This window comes from Bactrocera dorsalis, chromosome 5, assembly GCF_023373825.1.
Source record: "Bactrocera dorsalis isolate Fly_Bdor chromosome 5, ASM2337382v1, whole genome shotgun sequence".
Classification (NCBI taxonomy): Eukaryota; Metazoa; Arthropoda; class Insecta; order Diptera; family Tephritidae; genus Bactrocera; species Bactrocera dorsalis.
The window spans coordinates 70773165-70789327 of record NC_064307.1 but is presented as its reverse complement, the minus strand read 5'-3'; the positions used below and the strand labels follow the sequence as shown (position 1 = coordinate 70789327).

The following is a 16163-nucleotide window of genomic DNA, read 5'->3' as shown; positions in this document are numbered from 1 at the left end:
GTGATAGGTTTATCGAGGTAAAACTTTGCCAATTTTTGAAATAAAAAAAATGCATACAAATATTTTTTTTGAACTTCAAAACAATACATTTTTCATTCAAAAATATATTCCAGAATAAGTTATATAACTGAACTGCATATGCTTTTGAGCATTTTTTACCACAGCGACATCTGTTGAGCATGCTCTTAAGGCTTATACGACTTCAGACTGCACCAACTACTCTCTCACTTAAGTTCTTACACGGCAATAAATGTTTGATCATCACCATTTCAATCGCATACACATACTAACATGAATTCTCGATACAAAAACAATTGCTGCTAATTCTGTATTCTGCATTCGAATGCCAGTTTGTGGGGCTCTGAACGCGAGAAATGTGCGAGAAATGTTTTTAAACCAGTGTGAGCGGATATGCGATATTTATGTATGCGAGTAAGTCCAGAGAATTTCCGAAGAGTGGAAATAATTCACGCAGAGCTCAGCTGACACCATGGCAGCTGCTGCATCAAAAAGTAGACATGCAAGCGGCAAGAGCGCTCACCAACAACACACACAACAGCGCTACAGCGGCTGAGAAGTGCGAAAACTTAGACTGAGAAGGGTATAGGGAGGAGTGTATGCAAGATTTAGTGCACTCAGCATGGAAGTTGTGGTGGTGGCAAGCTAGCAATAAACTAAAATAAAATCTACAACCAGAAAGCATGTGAAAAGCAGTACGAATACGAGCAGAGACAGAATGTTGGTTTGATGGCGCCAACGCTTTGCTGTAGGCCAAGCTGCATGTGAGCTGCAACAAATGCCACGCAGAAAGTGCAAGAGTTGGAGACTGAGATGCGAATAGGTGCAAAGCAAGTAAATGCTAACAATAATACCAGCAACAACAACTGCATGTGGCACTGAACACATGCAACACGCGATTTGTAGGCTGCCAACTGTGTGTGTGTCTGTGGTGCTTAGAATTTATCCGATAACACACATATCAGCTTGTTACTGTTCATTTTTCTTATTGTTGTTGCTTGTTGTTGTTGTTTTTGTTGCAATGCACATGTGATCATCTATTTGCTGGCTACAAATCACGTTGTTTTTAACTGCCTGCGCCCACATGCATAAACAATGTGCCACTGTTTGCATGTACACGCATGTTTGTGTGTGTGTGTGAGTGCAGCAGCTTCAGTTCCCTTTTTCAGCTGTAAGCATTTTACGTGATTTGCACATAATTCAACGTGTTGCCCACTGCGCTCACGATCTGCCACATCAAACAAATGTTGCAGCTGCAAAGGCGTTGTGGCAGCGTAGATAAATATCTTACAAAAACAACTAAAGTTAATCGTTGGTAGTATGTGTGTATGCGGCACAAGTTGTTGCTGTTGTTGGCTGTGTAGGCGTTAAAAATTTAGTTGCTTCATTATATATATGCAGCGCAACGGTATTTTTTTTTTGTGTCATTTATTTCTGTTGCACATTTTGTTGCATGCAATCAGGTGTGCACGTCAACGTGGCGAAGGCGAACTTTTTCAAAGTGTTTGCCATTTTTCAGCGCGATACAGGCGCATCTCTTTCATTTTGTTGCACTCGCACAACTTTCCACGTTTGCTTTCAGCATTTTACATTTTATTTGTTGCATTTAATGGACGCTATTTTATTGCCACTTCTTGCTTTGTTTCTGTTATTGCACATTGTTGCAAGTTTACGCCATTTGATTTGACACGATTTTGTTCTAGAAAATTGCAGTCAGTTTTTGTACTTGGCATTACTTTGAGTTTGTTTATGGGTTAAATTTAAGGCACGATTTTTCTGCCCGCTGATATATTGAAGTTATCAGGCAGCAAAGTTGCTGTGAGCAAAGAGTTTAAAGTAAGTTGAATAGTGAAGTTCCATTTTCTGCCCACAAATTATATCTCAATTTCACGCAAATGAAAAATTCGCTAAACGAGATACTTGTATGAGACTTGTAGCATACATTGAGGCGCATATACATATGTATATGTATAATAAAGGGTTTTTGTAGCACACTAAAACGACTCAGCTCATCATGCTGCCTGACAAGATGTTCTTGTCAGTACTAAAAAATTAAAAATGTGTGTTTTCGGAGTTACTTCGTTTTAGATGACTTTCGGAGTAACTCCGAAAATTTCGGAAAAACTTCGAATTATTGCTAAAAAGTGCCGAATCAATCTAAATATATACAAATTAGTCCAGAAGCTTGTATATGTAATTTTGAGCTTATTGTAACTCCAAATTATATATAATTGTGGAAGAAAATAATTTGTCTAAAACAAAATACTATGCTTAGTTTATTTTATGTATTTTATCGATTTTAGGAGTAACTCCGAAGTACTCCTAAAGTAACTATTTAAATACAGCAGCTTCTTAGATTTAAATAAGGAATTACATTTACCAAAATATTTTAAAACCGCAAAGAGACTATAGATTTTGTAAGAAAATCATAATTGAAAATATTTCGAAAGTAGCATGTTTAGAGTACATAAAATCCTAACGACTGAAAATACTTTAAATAGTGATATTTAGTATATTCGAAAGAGATTATGTTTTACACAACCTTTCGAAATTATGGTCAGTACCTTTACAGGATTTTTTCGTTCACGTAGTCGTCGAACAACACTTTTCGCCGAAAGATCCTCATACGGATCAGGGTAAGATGGAATGCCTTAAGAGCATGCAGGCAGGTTGTTGGCCTAGTGACATGCCACAACTTACTGGCGTTCAGTGCAAGTCATATGGGCACCATTAACAAGGACACATGTAGAAAGTGCATGATCGTAGGAGAGAGAAGCTGGAGAACCTTCTATTGCAATATACAGCAGTTCAATGGAATTGATAAAATATCAAAATTACAGACCGAGTTTAGAGGCTTGATTATATAAATAATATCAATATCCTCTTCGAACCATTTAGAATTTCTCACTGAAATGGCAGTGAACTGCCTTGGCCTATTACAAAATTTTTCTAGTATCCAAACGTAAAAACCAGTTGTAACAATTCCATCAACCAACTGCGTATGCTCATCATTCTCGCTGTTAATTTTTAGGTTGGAATTAAAGTAATAGTACACTAACGCCCGTGCGCATATTTATTACCACTTAAATGTATCATTATCGGTGCGCGTAACGCCCACCAAAACTGAGCGCATTTGCATAAATTACGATAATTGAAAAGTGGCAAGAAAATGCTGTTAACATAGCGCCGAAAATGTGCGTTGCAGCGGTAGGATCATTGCTGGTAACGTATGTAAGCATATGTGCTTAGTAAAAAGAGGCTTAAGGGCCCTGTAGGAATTTTTTAATATTTTTTGGTTGAGGAAGAAAGCATATTAATAGAGTGAAAAAAGCTTGAAGGCGCTTTAGAAAATATTTTAAATGTTTAGTTGAGGAAAATTATATAATAATATTATACAAAAAAACTGAAATGGGCCTCTAAGAATTTTTTAAAAATTTGGTTGAGGAAAATTAAAACTGAAAATTATATTAGTCTTTTTATATATATATAGCTTAGTGAAAAAATTAGTTATTTTTATAACATTTTTAAATTTGTAAACAATTTAAAAATTTATTAATAATTATAGTTGAAAAAAAAATTTTATAAATTAATTTTTATTATGACTTTTTTTTTGTTCCTATATGTTTATGTATTGAAATATTTGTTACTAATTAAAAATTGAATTCCGCAGAAATTTATGTTCAGACTTTGCAATTTTTCCTACAGGGTCTTTAGCATTATATGCACAACCTTGTGTCTCTAAACATTTGTCGAAATCTATTACCAAAGGTTTGCCACGCAACTCCATCAATGTACTTAGCACGCCCACAGCAGCAAAAATTCACGCAATTACTATCACACACGCATACAAACATATAAATGAGCATTAGCCTACAAAGTGACACACACTTGGCTTAAATCGACAAAACTATTGCATTGGCGCTAAGTGCAATTTGCATAATGATCAAGCCTTGGTATCGCTGAAAATATAAACTCTTTATGTATAATATATTACAAACACATACAAAATGTTCGCTTGTGTAACTGCAAATGTTCACTTATGTAACTGCAAGCGAAATTTTTGGTAGGCTTGCGCCTTCGAAAGCGCATACAAATTGAGGCTTCCAGCTTTTCTGCCCAAAAATTACTAAACCGCTTATGTATTACCATATATGTATAGATGAATGTATATACATATGTTCCACATATTTGTTTAGTTTGCTATGTCTTTGTGTTAGTAATCACCTTAGAATTTTCCCATTTGCCGATTGCCGCTTTGTTGCCATTTTCAGGAGGTTTATTATAAAATTCCGCGCATTTATCGGCTTTGTGGGCTTTGTAGGCAACACTAATATGGGTGGAAGCAATTTTGGCTCTTAGGCACACATCCATATATGTATATACATATATGAAAGTTAAATTCAATGAATGCCCAAATTTGGTAAATACATTAGCTTGAAATACTAAAAGTGTATAATGAGGTGCCTTTTGGGTATTTTTGGCTAATTTTTAGGGTATCTTTTGGGTAGTTTTTAGGTTTTGTCAAACTAGTTTCAGTAATGATATTTTATTAATAGCGCAGGAAATTTTTTAACAGTCAATCACATATTTTAATTTTGTTGAAATAATTCCACAATATGAGTGTAGTGTCTGCTGCTGATCTAAGTTACAAAAGTATACACTTTTTTCATCCTAAGAAGCATTTTACCCCTTAAAAAGATTAAGACAATTCTGCTAAGAATATCATAAAGACAGCAAAGGCGCTCAGTCTCGGCGAAGGGTCCCCCGAAACTCTCTAGTTAATATATTAACTTCAAGCAAGTATTTCTCGCAACAGAATGTCGAATAGCACTGAGCAAAGAGTAGTTTGTCAACATGACGCAAGAAAAATGATAATTCTCTACCACTTTTATCATGAGATTCATTTAATTTTGACTTTTTTAGTAGCGAAATCATATAAAATGGGTTCGTGCATTAGCTTTGAGTCGATGGAGTCTATTGATAGTTCTTAAGGTTCTAAAGGCTTGAGGCTTACAATACCAAGCTCTTGACAGTCGAATACGAAAAATGTGAATAAAGGAGAGATTAACAAATCTCAGATCGAACAACTATAAAATATAGCTGTCATACAAACTGGCCAATAGAACTCTAGTCCATGTATGGAATACTTTTTTATTTGAGAAGATATGCTCACGAATTTTGCCAGAGATTATCATTCAATGCATCCCTATAACCTCCGAAGAAAATGTTTAAATCGGATCACTATGGCATATAGCTGTCAAATAAACTAAGGAAATAAAATCAAGAGAAAATTTGTATACCCCTTTTATTCTATTAAACATGCACGTTTGAAGACTATTGTTGCTATGGTGCAGTGGAAGTTAATGATTTTACCTATTTTCTTTAAGAATATATCAGTATGCTCGGGTCTTAACCTCAATAAAAATTTTTTGTGTTCCAACTTCGCAGCTTTTATAGATAACTAACAGGTTAACCAGTTAGCAACCAATATTAATGACAAAAGAGTAGCTTTCAAAGTAATTATGTTTACTTAATATAGCTAAAACTATAAATTATAACGCAGCAAGAATCGAGAAAGTAGTTATTAAAGAACTGGTTATGTGTATACAAAACAAATCCTGCTCTTATATGTAACCTCATCTTCTTTTTTTTTTAATATATCAGCAAGTAACCTACCTTCATATCTGCTTCACATTCCCGCTCCCCTGAGACCTCAGTCATTTTGTCAACGCTGCCCGCATTTAACGGCTTTATCGGCGCATTTGCGTCAACGCCAGCGGCAGCCGATGCCGTCGACGTTGAGTTTAGTGATTGTTAGCAAAGCTTAACAATGGATTTTTGAAATGATGACGTTGTTTTAGTTGTTGTTGTTGTTGTTAGCGCATTATCATTATTACCGGGGAGGGCGGTAGCCGGCGTCGCGGACACTTCACGATTACTACAAGTACGATTACGACTAGCGCTACGACTACCACCGAAACAGTTCGCAAGGCGCGACATTAAATTTATGGGCAACAAGAGCTTATGTTGTTGTAAACTTTGTTGTTGTTGTTGGTATTTGAGTTTAATTTGTTGTTGTTGTTGCTGTATGTATTGCTGTTGATGTTGTTGCTGCTGCTGCAGTCGTGCTTGTTGACGCTGTCTTATAAATTGTCGCATTTGCTGCAATTGCAACACGTGCAACAACGTTGTCTGCGGTTGCGTGGCACTAAGCTGCAACGCTGTGAATTGCTGTTGTTGTTGCTGGTGATGGTGCTGCTGTTGCTGCTGCAGGCGCGCCATATTCAAGTCATAAGGCTGTAGACGTCTGCCGTGACCGGCACTTGGGTTGTTGTTGTTGTTGGTGCTCATGCTTAAGCTGCAGCTTTGACCACTGCAGTGTTTGCTGCTACGGCTACTGCTGCTGCTGTTGTTGTTGTTGTTACTATGGCCACTCGCAACTAATGGCCTCGTCGTTGCGGCTATCTGCAATGAAATGTTTAATGCGTAGAAAGGAGCTAAATAAATATGTTTACAAGCTGATTTGCGTGTCTGTTTATACAGTTGTTTGGTGAGGTTGTTTGCTTGTAGCGCAACAACAACCAATGAAGTGCTGGTTGGTTATGAGAAAAAGTAACACACAACAACAAATGCGGCAAGTTTGACTCACTTCCAGGCATCGCTGAGCGACAGCGTTCGCTTTGCCGTATTTTGTTTATTTTCTGAACAGCAACAACAAATACAACATTGAGAAACAACATCAAGAAATTGAAATAAACACATAGATATCAATACATACATACACATTTAGATATATTTATTGTATTGTACAACGCCATAATGACACTTAAGTTGAGTAAATTTAAACACCGCTAATTTCGTATAATGCTTTTGCGCAAGTTGACAAAAATATCACAACAACGAGAGTTTTGAAAAATAATACAACATTTTTGAATAACTTACTTATACATTTTTTATTTTTTCTTTATTTATTATAAAATATTTTTACAATTTTTTTAACATTTTTCATAGTTATATGTTAAACAACAACAACATTCAACACCAACAACATCAATGATATTAAATATTAGCAACAACATCAAGTAATTTTTTTTTTTATTTTTATTATTTCATGTAAACATCAACAACAACAACAACATCAAGATTTCAAGTTCCTATTAGAGGAGTGTATAGTTTAGACTACCTGCTTTTGGCTTAATAAGCGGCTGGTAATTAGCTGCTCTGCAATTGCTTCCGGTAATTATCTTATATATTTGTGCCTTTGCAGATTTTTATTACTTACAGTACAGCATTGTTTGTACTTGCAACATTAATTTGTAAAAAATTTCTTACACTCGATTTTAATATATAATTTTTTTCATAAAAACCCTTTAACAAACCCCCATCTTAAAACATAAACATACATATACAATTATAAATATTCAAACAACATCAAGAGAAAATTACAATATTATTTAAGTTTTCCACTTACCTTTCTTTATTTTTATTTTTATGAGCATGTTTAGAAAATATTATATATATACATATATACACATATATGTAGGTATATCACTTAGTTTTTGTATTAACATGCATGTTCAAATCAAGAATTTGCATTAACAAACTTAAAATTATAAGTCGATAGGTGGCATAGGTGGCGTAAATCAAACATTTTTTAATTAAAGCATATAGTAATTTATCTAGTTTCTAAAATTTAATTTTTGTATAGAAAATGGTTTGAAATTGATAATTATAAAGAAACTTGCTTTGTATTAAAATTATTGGCCTGTTTCAGAAGTTCATATTTCTAGAAAATGTTTAGAATTTGAAACCTGTTTCAGAAGTTCATATTTCAAGAAGATGTTCAGAAATTGAGTCGTGTTTCACAAGTTCATATTTCTAACAAAGCTTTGTTATCTATGAAACCGATTCTTTTGAAAATTTGAACATTACTTCTTCACATAAATCAACAGGTAACCAGATGGAGCTTTAGCTTTTTTTCTATTTTACCTACAGATTTTTATATTTTAGATCTATTGTGCAATGTTCTGAAATCTTGGCTAGATTACTAACCAAACAAACAGCTTAAATATATGCATGCAGAGGTTTATATTAAGCAAAATAAAGTTCTATATAAAAATTTAATGGAAAAAGGCAGGCAATATGCTCAAATAGCTTTAAAATATTAATATATAATATATAAGACCCAAACTTGGTGACAAAAAAATGTATAGTACTAAAATGAAGCTTTACAACTAAAAAAAACTATCTATGTAAATAAAAATAAATTTAAATATTAGATTAGTAGAACAATTTTTGTATAAGCACGTAAGCATTGTTAAAGAAGAAGAAAAACACGTTTTTATCTCTGTGAGTACTTCTAATTTAAATTAAAAATATGCTGCCTACCTGCAGGCGCTGAAAAATAGTAGGTGTCGTTTCGGAAAAATTACAATTCTATTAAAAATAAAAAGCAGTAAAAATTTTGTTTGTTTGGGATGACGCTACAACACTAAATACAACATTCAAAGTTTAAATAAACTAGATATCAGATTATTGGAACAATTTTTGCTGGCTTTGTGAGTAGCTTTTACATAAAATAAAATAGACGTTGCCTATATAGGGTGTTGTTAAGAGAAAAATTACCAGTGTTATAAGTAAAACAATAATATGTGAGTTTGAAGAAGTACAAAAAATTTCTGTAAGTATTTTTAACTTAAAATAAAATAGACGTTGCCTACCTTTAGGCGCGTCAAATCAAAACATGTCGCTTAGAGAAAAATTAACAGTCTAAAAGGTTAAAAATTTTATTTTGAAAAAGTAATAAAAAACATAGAAAGAAATATTTGGTAGTGTCGATCTAAACTAAAATCTATGATCTAAGCAAAATATAGCATAAGTCTAGTTGAGAAAAAATAGCTGTTAAAGACGCCTAAGGCATATGTTTTGACAAAACGGATTGTATTTAAATTATTGTATGTGTATACAATAAATTATATATAGTTGAAACTCCACAAAGAAAAATGTTAAAGAATAAATCAGCCTAAAATTTGCAGCAACTTTATTTTCTAATGCAAGGAAGCTGCTCTCGCTATACTCGCAGAAATCACGGATTGAAATTTTTGTTTACAATTCCATGCTATACACTGATTAATAAATATATTAAGCTAAAAATAATTTATTACATAATTTATATGGATTCACACACAATATAGTGTTTATTTGCATTTATCTTCATTTGTTTAACCACATTTTGTTCTAAATAGCACACTTAGTAAATTAGACAATTATTTCATCAACATGTTTCAATGCAAATGAAGCTGTGCGCTCAACTGCATGCCTATATGCCGTTAGCACAAAATTATGTTGATGCGCATTCAATTACATTAAAGAAAGGTAATTTATTTCGGAAACATTTCGAATACATTTCATAATTGCACGCAAGCACGTTTCACAAACAATTCCAGCACACACAAACCGCCGTGTTTATGTGTGTGTGTGGGAGTGAGAGAGCACAAATTTGCAATTATTTAAAAATTCAACATTTTCACTTATGTGGCGAAGCACTTAAAGTGATGAATTCCCCTCGGTGCGCACTGTGTTCAAATAATTTCACGCACAACACAATTCAATGCCGCTCAAAGCAGCCCGGCGTGCTCATGAGCTGCTCAATATGCAACAGCCAGCAGGCGAGCTGATAGGCAGGCAGTCAGCAGTCGAAAACAATTTACAACTCAGCGCCTGCAGCAACAATTTTTGTTCCCAATGGTATTTTCGAACTCAAGGACATCAATCAATTAAGATACGCTGTGCGTAGAGCAGGTGTTGCGAAGGAACTGCGCAAGTGCGAGTGGTGTGTATCTGTGTGTGCCTGTGTCAGTTGCTTGCGGTAGTTGTTTGTGTTAAGATTACTCATTTGTGAGCATTTAAATATAAGTAATTGTTGTTGTAAGCAATTTCATATGCACACTGTGATAAAAGCCATAAAAATTTCAGCAGGCATAAATGTGCATATTTACAGCTGTAAATATACATATATACATATGCATACAAACGCTTGAGCTGTTAATAGCTGTCAAGGCAAGGGTGCGTGCGTATTCAGCTGAAGTTATAGAGTTGTACAGCGCGTATGAGCAACCAAACCATTTCGTACGACACAAGTAGTAGAGACAGACAGGGCGTATGAGTAACCAGATCAAGGTAGTGGAAGTGTTACACGACGTATAAGTAACCAACTCATGGCAGTACAAATGCTACTTGGCGTATGAGTAACCAGCTGAATGGTGTATTACATGGCGTATGAGTAACCAGCTCAAGGTGCTACACGGTGTATGAGTAATCTGCTGCCGCAATGAGTGCTGTGCGCATATGCGTTGCGTATGACGCGTCAATTTTAATTTATTACCTTTATTGGCAATAATATTTATGACACACACGTAAAAGCAATATTTATTAAATATTTTTTCCCCAATTTCCAGTCATATGAAATATGTCAATCCAAAGTTTTTTTTTGTTAGGAAAAATATTAACAGCAAATTCAGCAAAATTTCCACACAAGCGTCGGCGGAAACTTTTTAAATTATTGCATAAAATTGTGCAATAAATTTCACATAAATATATTTAATGTAATAAATTAAAATTGCAGTGCTAAAGCAACAAAATAAAAATTGTAACTAAAACAAAAAATGGAAGGCTTTTACCAACGCTTATTTCGCTTACAACATATGCGCCGCACTTGAACAACAAACGCCAGCAGAGAAGTGGCAGAAAAAATATTGCATAGCAATCGACATCCGGTTTGGCAAACAATCGTTTCCTGACTGGGGTGCAAAGTGTTTTTTATGCTTATGCAAAAATTTGCGAAGCGTATTGGCTGAAATAACAACGCAAATGCTTTGCCGAATTGGCGGCGGAAGCTGCTGCCAATAATGTGTAAAAACGCTTGACACCAAAGGCTGTAGGAAAATAATCGAAAAGTGTTGCTTCCGCGGCACAACGCAGACGGCGGAAATATGTTTGAATTATGAAGTGCCGACGCCGAAAAGTGTATTTATAAAAAAATTCATTTTTCAGCAATGGGTAAGTGAAATTATTGTTGCAGTAATAAAATATTGTTGGTTAAGGCGAAAAAAATTAAATTAAGGCTATTGGGCATTTTCGTAAATTTTTTTAAGGTTTTCGTGGAGAAAATTGCGGCACTCATTGCTGAGTGAAGGACTTTTCATGTGGTACTTTATTATTTCATATCACATAATTTTCCACATTAAGTTCGCGTGCAAGAACGTTGATGATTCATGCTTATTTTTCCGTTATCTGTGACTTGAACTGCGTTTCTACTAAAGTATGACCCTTTTACCACATAGAAAGTTCAAGAAAAATTATAATATATATAGAACAAATTCTAAGCTTTATATTCTTCTCCCATGTGCGTGTTTCAGCGGCTTAAGAACAACTATTCTTATGAAAAAAGCAACATATTTAAGAAAAAAAACCAGGAATAACAGCCCGACGTCATTTTTATAAAATCATACACAGCTGACTGCGCTCCAACAAAAAAGGGTAAACCTATTACAGCATAGTCGCAGAGTCAACGCAGAAAAATATATTAATATTCAATAAATAACTAGACAAAAGAAACAAAAAATTGCTTGCAAATGGCGCGATAGCAACAGCTGTCGGAAGTGGAGGCGCCACACTTGAAATCGTTCCGGATATGCCACGCATATTGGGGTATTGACGTTCAGTGAGTCGGTCATTTGAAGCGTTCATCTTTTTTTTTAACTTTTTAGCTTTAAAAGAAAATATATTTTTTCATTGCGCTTGCAAAGTCCGCCCGTTGCAATAATAAAAATTTGTGGTACAAGAATTTATTTTGCAATATTTCAAATTTTCTTTGTATGCATATTAGTATTTTTTCAACTTAGCCCCCATTTTGCCTAAAAAGTCAGCTATATGGCGCAAAACACTCTTTGGTGCTACCAGCTTCGCTATATTTCCTTTTCTAAAAACAAATATAGTAAACAAAAAAATTGTTGCATTGTCTCACTGCAGCCACAATATGGAAATTGAAATATGCAAAAATTTTTATGCATTTTATTTGATTGCTTTTGCTGACCGCTGAGTTCGGTTAACCACTAAATATATATCTATATGTAAATAACTGCATGTTCCTGCAACTATTCCACGCATATAGTATATACTAAAAATAACTATTTTGTTGCAGCTGCAAGCTTTCGCATATAGTATGAGTAAATACATACAAACATGAAAACAACTACTGTGAGTGGATTCGGAAATATTCATAGCTTTTGCAGCCAAATTGCTGAGTTTATATTAATTTTTCAAATTGCCTATAATCCTTTGTTATGTGTGGGAAATGTATTTATTTTTGCAAAGGATTTTCAGCTTGTTGCAATTTTACTTGAATGAGGAATAATGAAGCTAATTTCAAACTTGTCCATTTTATTTTTTTTATTTGCGTTTTTCTACACAGAAAATAGAAAAAACATGAACAACGAGCACACTAAAGCTGTGTTACTCAACACAACTGCATTTCTGTTTTTTCTATTATAACACCACCAAAAATCTGAACGCTAACTATGAATAACTGGTCAGAGAATTACGAGCAGTCACACAGAAAATTCTGTCGCAGAATTATGGTTCTTTTCGTCTTAGCTCCTACACCTATTTCAGAAGGAAACTGTTTGAACTTGATAATATTTCCGAAGATTTATTTATAAAGCGCTGTGATTGCTAATTTCGACAGTCTCTCTTATTTTCTATGATTTGTGGACTTTCTATTATATATCGTCACCGAAAATACAAAAACTGGTATCATCAAAAAAATCGAAATTGAGTTTTTATTGCTTATGATTCAGTGCATCCTCTTGCATATAAAATATAGTATAAAATTTTCAGCTTCCGCTGTCAGATATAACCAATATATAACAAACGTATATAACCAACGTATAACCAATAACCAATATATAACCATTTTATAACCAAAACTCAACTTTTGTTTAATATGAGTGGTTTCTATTATAACGTTTTTCCTTCGCTTTTAAACTTATGAAAATGATGTTACGCTATTTTGCATTTTAGGTGACGATATGTATATTATCAAGTCACTTGGTTTTATGCGTCTACTAAAATTGCTTACTTTTATGTACCACTTTCAAAGCATGCCACCAATATTCAGCATTTTTACAATACCCAAAGATTAACAGTAAACTTCAGAGACTTCAAAGGCAACAATAAATGAGGAAGCAACACGAGAGTACGCGATTTAAAACTCTAAACCGCAGCAATCAAACAAATAATACGAGCGGCAAGCGAAATACGGCCGACGTCGACCGAACAGCTGCGGTTTGCAGACGGTTACGCCAGATAGATATACCAGATATGCAATGGCAACTGCTTACTTGAAAGCATGTAACACATATATAAACAGATATACACTTACATAAACAGATACACATACATATACACCCGTAAGCACTAGCACACATATATACAGCCATACGTGTGGCACGAACGGCCAGCATATTTATTGTGACTCTTACAAGCGGCGCTGCTTTTATTTACTACCTTTAATGGCGATTAAAGCGCATAAAAACGTATGCCAGTGCGCCGGTGAGGAACGACGGCGGTTAAACGCGCAAATTTATAAAGCTTGCAAGAAGCGCTAAAAAATAGCTGATGGTCGCTGTGGATGATGGTTGGCTGGATGCAGTTGGCAGCAAGAAATTAACTACTTAAAAGCAAGGAAATCCGTTTTATTGCCGCCAATAGTAATGCCAGCGAAAGCAACAACAACAGCAACTAAGAAACAGCTGCGAAGCACGGAGGCTTCGTCGGCGAAAAAATTGCAAAAAAATAAATAAATTTTAAACGAAACTGCCGGAATGCGCCTCAAAAATTTACAGTCGCGTATAAAACCAAAACTCAAAAGAAAAAAATTCAAAAAAACAGAAAAAAACATTTTCAAGTAAAGACATGTGCTGTAAATAAAGCGGAGTTCAAGGCTGCAGTGGGGTGGCGCGGCAAACCGCAGGCAGCACTTCATATGCATTTTTTTATTTGCCGAGCAACAACAACAACTCAGCCAATTTCCACTTTTTTCGAAACAGTTATTTTTATTGGCTTGCTCATGTTGTTGTTGTTGTTTTCTGCTATTTTTTCTTGTTTCTTATGTTGTTGCCGGCTACAGCTGTCACTGTCAGCTGACATTAATCACGAGCAGACGCCACGCGATTTACCTGCGAAAATCGTGTACTTTAACAACAACAAAAATTCACACAAAAAGGGAAGCGGAAAAAACAAAACCATAAAGGAAAGCGACGTAAAACTCAAAAACAAAAATGCAACGCTGCATTTCTTGCTGCGCCTACTTACATTAACATTTGTTTAACGCACACACACACACGCATGCATGCTAGCGCCTATGCGCTTAACTCTTGCTGTGGCAGCGAAATAAAGCGCCGTTACGCCAACTTAATGCAACGCGCATGCTACCGTTATCTATGTGCAGAACGCTCAGCCGCATTTTGAGTTTAATTGCACAAAATAAGCATAGAGAGAGGAACGACGGGCTTAAATATAAAAAAGCTGCAAGTCTTTGCAAGCATCTTCATTCACCTATACACATACACGCACGTCTCATTGTCTATGTGTAAGTGCAATGCCTGTTATGCACTTGGGAGCCATTTTGCTCACATTACTTTCCTTTTCGTGGCCTACAACCCGCGTGTATTTACATCACTCGATGTTTGTGTGCGTGTGTGTGTGGTGTGGTGGCCCCACAGCTTGAAATAAAGTACCAAGCGTGCTGTGTGGGATAACCGCATGGACCACATACCACAAGCGCATAGTGTACGACACTCTCACAAGGATATTCAGAAGTAGTCATTAAAAAATTCGCGTTTTGAGGCCGGCAAAGAGACATCATATGAAAATTGGTTGCAACGCAAGATAGCCAGTGGGAAAAAGAAGGGAAGGCTAATGGTTTGAATTAAGCTAAGTTAAGTTAAGTTAAGTTAAGTTAAGTTAAGTTAAGTTAAGTTACGTTTAGTTATGTTATGTTATGTTATGTTATGTTATGTTATGCTATGTTATGTTATGTTATGTTAAGTTAAGTTAAGTAAAATTAAGTTAAGTTAAGTTAAGTTAAGTTATGTTAAGTTAAGTTAAGTTATGTTATGTTATGTTGAGTTAAGTCAAGCTACCGAGAAACGTCTCGGAATTTGCTTTTTGCTTTACTATTCCCTCAAAGCAAATCTACGCCACCCAATTCTCTATAACGATTCCTTTAAACATTCCCTTGAGGGTCACTCAAATCACTCCACTAGTAGCTACAATTAAAGAAGACTAACCCAAAAGTACAAGACACGGAGAAAGGCGTCAAACAAGCCGAAATATCCATAAATTTACAAAGGATTTTAATTACACATGAATTCGTTTTGGGTTGTGGATTTCGGTTTCGGCGCGCTCGTTGGCAATGCACTTTACTCTACGCCTTTTGCATATGCACAACTTCTTCAGCACATTTTGGCTTGCGCGCTTTGCATACTTTGCGGCGCACATGACAGACACATGCACATATACCACACTTACATTTACATGTGTGGCACAGGCAGTTGCTGGCGAGCATCTCACTGCGCATTTTAGCTGCGCGCCTAGCACTTGAGTTTTATGTTTACTGTATGTTCTGAATTATTGTTCACTCCTTTTTGCATTTCTGTCTCATTGCGCCTTAATATTCTGCAGCTGCATTGCATGCTTTGTGGCGCGCGCGCTTTTTACTTAAAGGCTTACCCTTTCGCTGTTACACAGCAATAAATGTGTTCTTTTTTATATAGATATGTATAAGTCTTTGCTTGTGGATGTGCATTTTTCTTTCTTTATTGGTTCTTCAAGCCATTGTGCTTACTTGGCTCGTTCCGTTTGTGCGCGCGTGTAAAATGCAAATTTTTCGTGATTTTTGCGGGCACTTTCCGCTCTCGTTTCACATTGTTTTGTACCAACCGCTGAGTTACTTTACAAGTGCACTTACCCAGTAACTCAACTTCATGTAGAATTAATTTAATTGCCTTGAAGATACCTTAATCGAAGTGTGCTTGTAGATGTACTTTTACTTGTTGGTTTCTGTAATCAAAGTAAGCAATCTC

General features: G+C 35.2%; 1 protein-coding gene across 11 annotated transcripts in view; it reads right to left on the bottom strand.

The window, feature by feature from the left end:
* The window catches only part of LOC105229482 (CUGBP Elav-like family member 4), an 823207-nt gene that overhangs the window by 656506 nt on the left and 150538 nt on the right, over positions 1-16163 (bottom strand). For 3 of the 11 annotated variants that reach the window (XM_049458199.1, XM_049458201.1, XM_049458208.1), the window contains exon 1: positions 5695-5882. The exons of the other annotated variants lie outside the window; for them this stretch is intronic. In XM_049458199.1, coding sequence (XP_049314156.1) covers positions 5695-5739 — 45 coding nt within the window. In that variant the 5' untranslated portion in view covers positions 5740-5882. Of the gene's footprint in view, positions 1-5694; positions 5883-16163 lie in introns of those variants that run through there. 11 annotated transcript variants of the gene reach the window in all.